Source organism: Mustelus asterias, unplaced genomic scaffold (genome assembly GCF_964213995.1).
Source record: "Mustelus asterias unplaced genomic scaffold, sMusAst1.hap1.1 HAP1_SCAFFOLD_936, whole genome shotgun sequence".
Taxonomy (NCBI): domain Eukaryota; kingdom Metazoa; phylum Chordata; class Chondrichthyes; order Carcharhiniformes; family Triakidae; genus Mustelus; species Mustelus asterias.
The window spans coordinates 24,475-36,588 of NW_027590882.1; the positions used below are offsets into that span (position 1 = coordinate 24,475).

At 50.0% G+C, this 12,114-nt stretch overlaps 1 protein-coding gene across 1 annotated transcript; it reads left to right on the forward strand.

Annotated features, from left to right (window-relative positions):
- The first annotated feature begins 5,902 nt into the window (after positions 1 to 5,902).
- LOC144487631 (uncharacterized) lies at positions 5,903 to 12,093 on the forward strand. Its single transcript, XM_078205710.1, has 4 exons — positions 5,903 to 5,995; positions 6,140 to 6,424; positions 7,250 to 7,300; positions 11,499 to 12,093. Exons 1-4 carry the CDS (start codon positions 5,953 to 5,955, stop codon positions 11,822 to 11,824), a joined length of 705 nt encoding a protein of 234 aa, XP_078061836.1. The 5' UTR covers positions 5,903 to 5,952; the 3' UTR covers positions 11,825 to 12,093.
- Positions 12,094 to 12,114: the final 21 nt, after the last annotated feature.

The window sequence follows — 12,114 nt, forward strand, 5'->3', positions numbered from 1 at the left end:
CTGGTGAGAATTGCGCCAGCGCCCCCCCACACACCTAGTTAAGTGGTGACGGTGGCACAAAGCTGCTGACATGAAGGTGACCATAGCCAGCCTCAACATCAACGGCAGCAGTGGGCCACACCGCAGGTTCCAGAACTTCTCGGTCCTCCGTGACGGGAAGCATGCGGTGTGTTTCCTGCAGGAAACCCACAGCGTTCCGGGAGACGAAGCCCAATGGCTCCTGGAGTGGCGAGGGGGGGTCTACATGAGCCACCTCACGCTCGCTTCTTGCGGGGTGGCTATCTTGTTGGCCCCGCGTTATAAGCCGGAGATCTTGGGGGTCAAGGAGCCGGTGCCGGGCCGGTTGCTGCACTTGATGGTCCGTGAGGGGGGCGTGGTCATTCACTTGCTGAATGTCTACGTCCCGACCGCCGGACCACAGCAAACGACTTTCTACGAGAAAGTGTCCGCTCACATCGACACCATCGCGGGTGGCGAATGCATTATCCTCGGGGGAGATTTCAACTGCATCCTCGAGGCACGGGACCGCACCGGCCCCTGGCTGCGCACTCCGGCGGTGGTGAAATTGCGGGACCTGATCGGGTCCCACGACTTGGTGGACGTCTGGAGACATCTCCATCCTGGCTCCAGCGCCTTCACTTTCGTGAGGCCTGGAGTCGGAGCGTCCAGGCTCGACCGCCTTTACATTTCGAAGGCGCACGTGTCCGGCGTGTCCTCGGTCTCCATGCGGCCGGTGTCGAGCACGGACCACCACCTGGTGTGGGCGGACTTTGCGCCGTCTGGCATCCGGCGGGGGTCCGCGTACTGGCACTTTAACTTCACGCTGCTGGAGGACGAGCGCTTCCTGGACTCGTTCCGTCGATTCTGGGCCGGCTGGAGAAGGAAGCGGGGAGGCTTCCCCTCCTTGAGGCTCTGGTGGGATGTGGGCAAGACTCACGTCCGTACCTTCTGTCAGGGGAATGTGAGGGGAGATGCCCCTTTCGTGGCGCAGGGCCGTCATTGCCCTGCTGCCCAAGAAGGGGGATCTCCACCTGCTCAAGAACTGGCGCCCGGTCTCCCTCCTCAGCACGGATTATAAAATCTTTGCCAGGGCTATGGCTTCACGCCTTGGATCCGTGCTGGACCACTTGATCCACCCTGACCAGTCCTACACGGTCCCGGGCCGTTGTATACATGACAATCTCCACCTGGTCCGGGACCTAATCCATCACACCCAGAGGGCTGGTCTGTCGGGCGCCTTCTTGTCATTAGATCAGGAGAAGGCGTTCGACAGGGTGGAGCACGAGTATTTACTCGGGACTCTGCGGGCATTCGGGTTCGGGACGCATTTTGTCGCCCGGATCCGATTACTGTACTCTGCCGCAGAGTGTCTGATTAAGGTTAACGGGTCCCTGACGGCGCCCCTTCGCTTCGGGAGAGGAGTACGGCAGGGCTGCCCCTTGTCCGGCCAACTGTATTCCGTATGCGTGGAGCCATTCCTGCGCCTCTTGCGGAGGAGGTTGTCAGGTTTGGTCCTGCGCGGACCGGACGTAGGGGTGGTCCTGTCAGCTTACGCCGACGACGTGCTCCTCATGTTCACGGACCCGGCTGACCTGCGGAGGATGCGAGAATGCCAGGCGGTGTACTCCGCCGCGTCCTCCGCCAGGATCAACTGGGCCAAGTGCTCCGGACTCCTTGTCGGTCCTTGGGAGATGGACCCCATTCCGGAGGAGCTCAGGCCTTTCACCTGGAGCAGGACCAACCTCCTCTACTTGGGGGCCCATCTCTGCCCAGCCGAGGAATCCTGGCCGGCGAACTGGCGGGAGCTGGAGGCCAAAGTCTCTGCCCGCCTGAGTCGCTGGACAGGACTGCTCCGTGTGCTGTCCTATGGGGCATGAGTTCACGTCATAAACCAGCTGGTCGCCTCCATGCTGTGGTACGGGCTGGTCCCTTTGACCCCTCCCCTGGCTTTGTCGCCGATATCCAGAGAACCCTCCTGCGGTTCTTCTGGGGCAATCGACTGCACTGGGTCCCTGCTGCGGTTCTGCATCTCCCGCTTGAGGAGGACAAACAAGGTCTGGTGTGCCTCCACACTCAGATAGCGACCTTCCGCCTCCAGGCCCTGCAGAGGTACCTTTACGTTGAGCCCCCTCCACAGTGGTGTGCCATGGCGACACATTTCTTCCGCCAGTGGCACGGCCTCAATTATGACGTGCAGCTCCTGCATATCGAACTGGGGCGTGCTTCGACCACCCTGCAGGAGTTGCTCGTCTTTTACCAGGACCTCCTCACTGTCTGGAACACGGTCGCCTCGTGACGCAGCTCTCCCCCGTCAGGAGTAGCGGCTCTCGTGCGAGAGCCGCTGCTCAGGAATCCGCTCCTCCAGCCGTATAACTTCAGGTGGCTGGCGGAGAGGAGGGCTGTGGACGCCGGGGTGACCAGAATCGGGGACGTGCTCGATGGCGGAGGAGCGGGCTGGATGAGTCCCCGCGTGCTGGCTGAGCGCGCGGGGACAACTGTCCGGCACGCGGCCAAAGCCATCCTAGCCCTTAGGACGGTCGTGCTCGGCCCCGAAACTGCACGCAAACTCGAGGCGGTGCAGGTGTGCGGTGGGATCCTGCCCGAGCGTTCCCCTGTTCAGACGGAATTCCACGTTGGACAAAACCTCAAACCCCCTTCCTGGGTGAGGTGCCCCACAGCATGAGCCACCTCGCGGGAATGTCCTCCGTGCCTTTTTCTACCACGCGGAGGCGTTTCCTGTGCGGGCTGCCGCTGCCACCTCCTCGCCTGTCACCCGGATACACCTTGGCGGGCCTTGTTGCCGCCGGGCGGTGGAGATCCCCGCTGGAGGTCCCTCTACGGAGGGATCTCCCCCAATTACGTCGGGGACCTGGGGTGGAGGGTGATGCATGCAGCAGTGCCGCACCCCCGTAGGATTCACTGATTCACGGGCTCCGAAGACTGCCCTTTCTGTGGCCTTGTGGAGTCCGTGGACCATGTCTATGTTGTGTGTCTTAGGCTGCACTCCCTTTATGTTTTCCTAAAGAACCTTTTGTTGATGTTTAGTCTGCACTTCAGTCCCATGCTCCTGATCCACGGACACCCGGTGCGGAGAGGGGAGGGTCGGGATGGTGACCTCCTTGTGAACCTGCTCCTCAGCCTGGCGAAACGCGCCATTTACCGGTCCAGGCAGCGGGCGATCGAGGGGGCCGTCCACCCTGACTGTCTTCCCCTCTACCGCGGCTACGTTCGCATCCAGGTCTCCATGGAGAGGGAGCATGCGGTGTCCATGGGCGCGGTTGATGCCTTCCACGCCCGTTGGGCACCGCAGGGGTTGGGGTGCGTTATCGACCCTAATAATCACATTTTAATTTGATCTTTTTAAGTTTCCTTTGTACTTTGATTTCTGTTCGGGCTGTTCCCCCTCCTTTTGGGAGCTGCCCCTTTTACTTTGTCCTGACTTAATCTGAGTTTGTTTATTTGATTTGGCCTAAAAAGAGGGCAACATCTGGGAGGAAATCAATGTTTCCCCCTTTCCATTTCTTTTCTCATTCTGGGGGAAATTGGGGACTTGCACCATCTGAAGGGAATGAAGTGAATTCGGTCTGTATATTCCACACATTTTTCCTCCAGTAATGTAGACATTTATCTGTCTGGCCGCCTGCATGGAGATTTGCAGGTCTCTGTGTGTCCAGGACAGGAAGCAGTGAGCATGGATCTGTCAATCAGCCTCAATCAGCACCTTCAGGAGAATTGGGAGGGTGAATATTAGATACAGCAGAGTGAGAATGGAGGGAGAGTGTGTGGGATGGAGATTTACAGCTTTGGGGAATGAGAGAGGAAGGAATGTTCCATAGAAATTAGAATGATAATATGGCGGTTGGTCCCGCCTCCGTCTTGGATTTAGCTCGACCTTGCTCTCCAGCAGAACCAGTCGTGGTGCCACAGGCCTGGTTGCTGCTGGTATTTTCCCCTGAGCGGCTCTTTCAACCCCCCCCCCCCACCCCCCGCAACAGTATCCAAAACGGTATACCTGTTTGAGAGGGGAATCGCCACAGGAGACTCCTGCATTACATACCTGCCTGTCCTGGCAGTCACCCATCTATCTGTCAGGACTTGTGGTTTGACACCTTCTTGAAGCTAGTCTCTATAGAGTCATCTGGTCATAAAGGTTTACAGCATGGAAACGGGCCCTTCGGCCCAAATTGGCATGCCGTCCCTTTTTTTAAAAGCCCTTCAGCTAATCCCAATTGCCCGCATTTGGCCCATATCCCTCTCTCCCCATCGTACACATGTAACTATCTAAATGTTTTTTAAAAGATAACTATCACACTCTCCATCACACTTACTTCCCCCTGTATACTCCACCGTCATAGAGTCATAGAGGTTTGCAGCATGGAAACAGACCCTTTGACCCAACTTGTCCATGTCGCCCTTTTAATAACCACTAAGCTATTCCCAAATGCCTATGTTTGGCCCATATCCCTCCATACTCATTTTACACATGTAACTGTCCAAAATCTTTTTCGAAGACAAAATTGTATCCGCCTCTACTACTACCTCTGGCAGCTTGTCCCAGGCATTCACCACCCTCTGTGTGGAAGAATTGCCCTTCTGTACCCTCTTGTAGCTCTCCCCTCTCACCTTAAACTTACGCACTCTAGTTGTAGACTCCCCGACCTTCTGGAAAAGATGTTGACCATCAAACTGACTATGCCCCTCATTATTTTATAGATCTCTATAAGTTCACCCTTAAGTCTGATACCATCCAAGGAAAAATGTCCCTGTATATCCAGTTTCTACTTATAACTCAAACCATCAAGTCCTAGTAGCATCCTAGTAAATCTTTTCTGCACTCTTTCTCGTTTAATAATATCCTTTCTATAATAAGTTGACAAGAACTGTACACTGTATTCCAAATGTGGCCTTACCAATGTCTTGTGCAACTTGAACAAGACGTCCCAACTCCTGTATTCAATGTTCTGAACAATGAAACCAAGCATGCTGAATGCCTTCTTCACCACTCTGTCCACCCGTGACTCCACTTTCAAGGAGCTATGAACATGTACCCTCAGATGTCTTTGTTCTGTAACTCTCCGCAACACCCTCCCATTGAATGATTAAGTCCTGTCCTGGTTCGATCGACCAAAATGGATCACCTTGCATTCATCTGAATAAAACTCCACCTTCCATTCATCAGTCCACTGGCCCAATTGACTATGATCCCGTTGCAATCCTTGATAACCATCTTCACTGTCCACTATGCCTCCAATCCTGGTGTCATCTGCAAACTTATCAACCATGCCACCTAAATTCTCATCCAAATCATTAATATACGTGACAAATAACAATGGACCCAGCCCTGAGGCACACCACTGGTCACAGGCCTCTTGTTTGAAAAACAACCTTCTACAACCACCCTCTGTCTTCTGTCATCAAGCCAATTTTGTATCCATTTAGCTACCTCACTCTGGATCCCGTGAGAGTGTTTCCAGCTGCTGCTCCAACCGAATCATGCGGTCTGTGAGGAGCTGCAGCTGGTCACACTTCCAGCAGACATAGACTCAGGGACACGAGAAATTTCCCTAATCTCCCACATCTGGCAGGAGGAGCATATCATTGTCGTTACTGCCATCTCTGCACTTGGACACTGAAAAAAAGAAAAGAATAAGAATCTTACTTGCTTTTGACAAAGAGGGAGATTCACAAACAACACCCAGAGGGGTCGCGGAACGAGATTCTGGGGTCGGGAGCTCCGAGGCAGCGATAACTGTGGAGCCTCAACTGAATGTTCACAGCTTTCTGTCACCTTTAGATTCTCGAGATTTATTTTAAACAATGGGCGTGGCCTAAATTGACGACATTCGGGTCTGAAATATTTCAGTTCAGCTGAGATCCAGTGTCCCAGAGCAGTCCAGCTCTGCAGTCTCCAGCTCCCCGTCATTTAAACCATCAGCTCCGGGCAGCAGAGCGATGGGAATCCTTCTTGTTTTCAGCCTGTGTGTCTGTTTACCCCGTGAGTACTAATCGCACTAACCCACATTGTGTGGATTGAATATAAAGCTGCCCCAGTCCATCCCAATTACAAACACTGGGGTTTTAGCCTCGTTGTGTGGTTCAGCTCTGATGGTCCAATAAACTCTCTGTGTTTAATTTCCAGGGTCTTTCAGTCAGTCAGTGACACAGAGCCCGGAAGCGGTGACCAGGAAGGAATGTCAGTCTCTCACCATCACCTGCGTTTTACATGGTTATTACTATTACTTAGAAAATGGACATTTCTTCAAACAAACCCAGACCGGGACGGAGTGGGAGCGGATCTCCAGCGGAGGGAGATTTGTTGTGTCTGTGAACAAAGCAAAAAAGACATTTTCGCTGGAAATTCGGGATGTGAGAGTTGAAGACACCGCCACCTATTACTGTAAAGCTCAGTACCGGTACGACACACCGTGATGGGCCTCGGCTTCCAGCGATACAAAAACTCTCCCTGCAGATTCTCACGGAATCAAATGAAAAACCGGAGTTCATCGGCCCTGAATACCGCCACCCCCACCCCCTCCCACCCGCCCCCCGCCAATCCCCACAGTTGCACCTCAGACTCTCGGTGCCGCACTCTCGTTTTTAATGAGACCTGATCACTCCCGTTAACAATTTCAGTTTCATAAATATGGAGTGTGAGTGGATGGCGGTGTCATTTCTGGGAGTGTTGTCCGTGAATGGAGAATGGAAATGACTGATTCCAGTTACAAACCCACACACCAGATGGGATCCTGGGCTCACAGCCGGAGCTGGCAGCCACATTCCGCGCGGTTTAATTCATGTTCCAACATCCCACCCAGTACACAAGGTTTTGATGCTGAATTGTACCACTGTGTTGATTGGAAAGTCACAGTGGAAGGAAGCTGAGCAAATACCTGTGCACAATTACAATATAAATTCTCAGGGCCCAGACAGTGAATCATTGGTTTGACGATATTATCGCTGTAATCTGGATTACTTCTATTGTAATCTCCACCACTCACATCTTTCTTTGATTTTTTTTGCTATATATGAAGTTAATATTTCCTCCCTGCAGCCATTTACTGAGACCTTGGGCCTCACAAAGTACAATTTGAACCGACAGAGACGGTGAAACGTTGAATATTGTTTATTAATTTTAAATCCCCCGAATAATTGGACACTTCCGATTGACTGGTGATGGTTTCTCGGCAGATTGAGATGTCGATGGTTCTTGTACCGGGGAGACTGAGAGAGGTGCCACTGTGTACTGCATGGGAATATGATTATGTGGATGGATCCGGGACGGTGGTGACTGTCACAGCCGGTAAGTGACTCCAAACCCCGCCGTGTTACAGACTGTCTCGTTTAATGTTCCCCTTCACTTTATCATTGTGATCTGTCTCGTTTCAATCCAATCGAATCTTCCTATGCAAAATCATCCGTTACAGATTTCGAGTTGGGAGCAGGATGTGATTCTGGAGTCGGGTCCAGGTCAGTCCCGGGGAAAGTGTCTGTGTGGCCTGATGGAGTCGGCGGTCAGCGGGGCAGGGATAGTGGGCTGAGGCTTGTGGGTGGGGGTGGTGGTGAGGCGCTGGGTGCGGTTCAGTGTTCTGTGAGAGTTGACAGAATCTGGGCGATTGTTTTAAGAGGCACATCAACATCAAGAACTCTGACACTCCTGGGAGTTTTTTTTTAACAAACTCAAATTGACAACACCCCGGAATCCACTCTGGATGTGATATGTGACTGGGAGAGGTTTGTCTCTCGCTTACAACCCGGCAGCGGGGTCTCAGAGCTCTCTCCTGGGCAGTAGATTGCAGTCCTAGCCGTGCAATGTCAATAAGGTACCGGGTGAATGAGATCGATGTCACTGCGGCCAGTCCATTTAACCGCAGTGACTCACTCAATACCTGACCCGGGAGACAAACAGAAAATTAAACAACGGGCTTCAGGTATAAGGGATCTTGTTGTAGGTCCAAAGGAATTTTGTAATAAAGAAATCAGTGGCTGAAATTAGTGACATTGTGCCTGATATTTCTTTAAATATCCTCCTTATAAACAATAACTTTTTCTCATTTTCCACCGTTAGTGGTTAATTCTGGAGCACAGGTCTTCAGTAAATTGCTGGGATACTTCCAGAGCCCATAGCCTTTGCAGTATCCTGTGCCTTCAGCCGGTCCTGAAGTCACGTGGAGTGAATCAAATTGGATGAAAATTGACATCAGTGATGCTGGGGACCTCCGGAGGAGATTGAGATGGATCATCCACTCGATATCTCTGGATGAGGATTCTTGCCAAGGCTTCAGCTTTATCTTCACCGGATTGACAAATGAGTTATAGGGATGTCTGGTGTTGCTGCCGGCATTGCCTCCTGCAGTCTTCATTGAACCAGTGTTAATCCCTCGTTTGCTAATGTCAATGCAGGGGACTTAGCACGATTTAGCACGGCGACTGTGCCATACTACACGATGGAGTGAAGCTCAATGTGAAGACAATAAATTGTGTCCACATGGACTGCATGTGGTCACTCCTACTGATACTTCTCTGGTGATGCATCTGCGGCAGTAAGGTTGCTGAGGCTGAGGTCAAATATACTTTATTCCCTATTGGTAGTTTCCTCGCTACCTACCGCAGTCCCAGTCTGGCAGTTATGTCCAGCTATGTGCTACCGAGCCAGTCGTGGTGATTTATATTGAAGCCCCCTAACCAGGATACGTTATGCATGTTTGACATCCTCAGTGCTTCATCCAGATGTTGTTCAACATGGAGGAGTGTCGATATGTCAGCAGAGGCACATGGTAATCAGCAGACCGCTTCCTTGCCCATGTCTGACCTGATGTCATGAGACTTCATGCGGTCCAGAGACGGTATTGTGGACTCCCAGGGCAAGTCGCTCCCGACAATATCATGCCGCCAGCTCTACTGAATCTGTCCTGCCAATGGGACAGGACATTCCGGATTTGTGATGGTTGTTTGTGGGCGATTGCTGTAATGTATTTGTAGCCCTGATCAGTGTTAACTGAAATCACACAATGCAGTAAGAGTGGAGGATGATGTGGTAATTGTATCAAGGAGAACAGGAACAATAGAAAGAATCATAGAAAGAATCATAGAACCCCTACAGTGCAGAAGGAGGCCATTCGGCCCATCGAGTCTGCACCGACCACAATCCCACCCAGGCCCTACCCTCACATATTTTTACCCACTAATCCCTCTAACCTATGCATCTATGGGGCAATTTTTAACCTGGCCAATCAACCTAACCCGCACATCTTTGGACTGTGGGAGGAAACCGGAGCACCCGGAGGAAACCCACGCAGACACGAGGAGAATGTGCAAACTCCACACAGACAGTGACCCGAGCATCGAACCCGGGACCCTGGAGATGTGAAGCAGCAGCGCTAACCACTGTGCTACCGTGCCGGGAACAATTGTGAAGGGAATATCCATTTAGAACAATCGATAGAGAATTAATCGACATGGAGAGAAAGATTGGATTATTATTTCTGGAGAATACTGAAAATACAATAAAACTCAAGGATTGAAAACGAGATTTGCGGAGATTCGAACTGAACTGGAATACTATGTGAGATTTGATCTCCTTTAGTTTGGAAGGATGTACATACTTCGGAGGGAATTTAACTAATATTCACTAAACAGAGTCTTGGGATAAAATGATTGTCCTTTGAGAAGTGATTGAAGACCCATTGCCTATTTTCCGTCGACTGATATTAGAGGAGTGAGGAGTGATCTCAGTAGAATTTATTATATTCTCAAAGGACTTGAAAGGCAGATTCTGGGTGGTAGTTTTTCCAATCTGGGAAGTCTATAATTTGGGGTCACATTTTCAGAATGACGGTTCAGCAATTTGGACTGCGGAGAGGAGACATTTCTTCAATCAAAGCCATTGTGGTGAATCTGCGAATTCCAGACCACAGAGAACCGTGGATAGTTAGTGTTGAACGCATTCAAAGCAGCGTTTGTTACATATTTGTACACTAAAATGGTCAGGGCAAATGTGGACAACACAGGAATTTGTTGTTGAGGCAGGAAATAAGCTGCAACATAACTGAGTGATGGAGTAGCTTTGAAATGTGGAACAGGAGTTTCTGTACAATGTACAATTTAGAGAAAACTCTGCCCAGAGAACCCGGGAGAGAATCAGTTAATGAGCAGAAAAAAATGAAATTGTGAGAGATCCAAAAGAGGCAGTTCCCAGTGAGTAACAGTAAAACCACTGCGGAAAGTGAACAGGATGAACGCAACTGACAACTACGAGACTTTAGGACGCGTTCCCACGACTCAGGAAAACCAAACAGCACAAAGTAAATGAAATGAAAGTGACTGGATATCTCAATGTAAAGAGAAGTGGAGAAAAATGATACCAATAGATAGAAAATAAACAAATAGATTAAAAAGCAAACATTGACTCCCGGGAGGTGTTAAACTAAAATAAATAAATGACATTTGGCCACCGATGGTCAACATGGTTCGGCCCCATCGGAGCTGATGAATCACAATCACTCTGTTGGATCTTGCTGTGTGCTGTGATGTGACGCAGCTGGGTTGTTCTTTGGCAATCATCGCCAGAAAAGGATTGCGTCACTGATAATAAAATGTTCCCTTCGATATCGCTCTCAAAAAGGAAAATAGAAACTAAAACCTAACATATATCATAGAATAAATTAGCGTGGAAGGGCGACATTCGGCCCCTCGGGTTGATGCTGCCACTTTATAAATGAAATCCAATTCTTCCACGAGCCATGAAATTTCCCCAAAACCTGTTGTTTTCCTGTTCAGGTATGTGATCAGTGCTCATTCATAATTCATTGTTAAACCAGCTCCTACTAAGCTGACAGTGTATTCATAGATTCACAGAATTAACGGCAGATCCAAACTGATCCATGCCGATCAAAATGTCCGTCGAAGCTCTGCCATTCGCCTGCATTTGGCCGATATCCCTCTAAACCTTTCCTATCCATGTATCTGTCCAAATGCCTTTTAAATGTTGACAATGTCCCTGCCTCAACCACTTTCTCCGACAGCTCATTCCACATACGTATCACCCTCTGTGTAAAAAAAAGTTGCTCTGCAGGTTACTTCTTTCCCTATTCCCTCTTGCTCTCGACTCCCAAACCCTGGAAATAAGACTGAGTTCATTAGCCCTATCCGTGCCTGTCATGATCTTATACACTTCTATAAGATCACCCCTCTATCTCCTACGCACCAAAGGAAAAAGTCCAAACTCTCCCTATAACTCAGTCCCTTGAGTCCTGGCAACATCCTTGTAAATCTCTTCTGCACTCCCTCCAGTTTAATAACATCGTTACAGATCATTAGAACTTGTGCAAAATAAAATGTCACCTCATTGTACACTGGTTTATAGAGTAAGTCAATATCGTTCCATTAGAATTAAAATAATAATAACTCCGCATAAAACTGAGCTACTCCTGCGACTGACACAATCTCCGACTAAAAAATGGCAAAACCTAAACAAAACTCTTTTTTTTCTAATCCTGCAGATTTCTCTTCCCTTGTATCCAAGAATCCGCCTCTCCAAATCTCTGCTGCCGATGACACGGTTACATTAAGCTGTGAATATTCAGGAATCTGTCAGTACACAGTACACTGGTACAGTCAGCCCCCAGGGCAGACTCTGAAATACTTGCTGCAGAAACACACTTCAGGAGGGGGCAATAAAGAAAACGCTGCCGGGGAGAGAATTTCTGCTTCTATCGATTCTGTCCAGAAAATCAGCCGGTTAAAGATCTCCAAACTGCAACTAAGCGACTCGGCTGTCTATTACTGTGGACTGAGTCGGCACAGATATACGGTGGAGCCACAGTAGCTGAATCTCCCTTAACGCCCGTACAATAACCTCCCAGCCTCACAGGAGTGCACCAACCTCTCTCAATAGCACCCCTCTCAGCCCACTCCCAGCCGCTGACCCCCATCCCCACCGTGATGTTGACCGAGTTTATCATATTACTGGTCTGACCCAACCCTAATCAAATCAGTCGGACACACGACAGAGAGAAAGGGTGGTGAACGGGACCGCAATAGATCTTCTTATTGGATCAAACCCTGTGCAACATATGAAAAGGCTAAGCTCATCTTTGGCAACGGGACCAGGCTGAT

What these genes read in the sequence shown, in the direction of transcription:
- LOC144487631 (XM_078205710.1), top strand. Translation starts at nt 5,953, where the DNA reads ATGGGAATCCTTCTTGTTTTCAGCCTGTGTGTCTGTTTACCCC. An exon ending in CCTGTGTGTCTGTTTACCCC is followed by an intron (nt 5,996 to 6,139) that starts GTGAGTACTAAT and finishes TTTAATTTCCAG; the next exon opens with GGTCTTTCAGTCAGTCAGTG. An exon ending in GGTGGTGACTGTCACAGCCG is followed by an intron (nt 7,301 to 11,498) that starts GTAAGTGACTCC and finishes CTAATCCTGCAG; the next exon opens with ATTTCTCTTCCCTTGTATCC.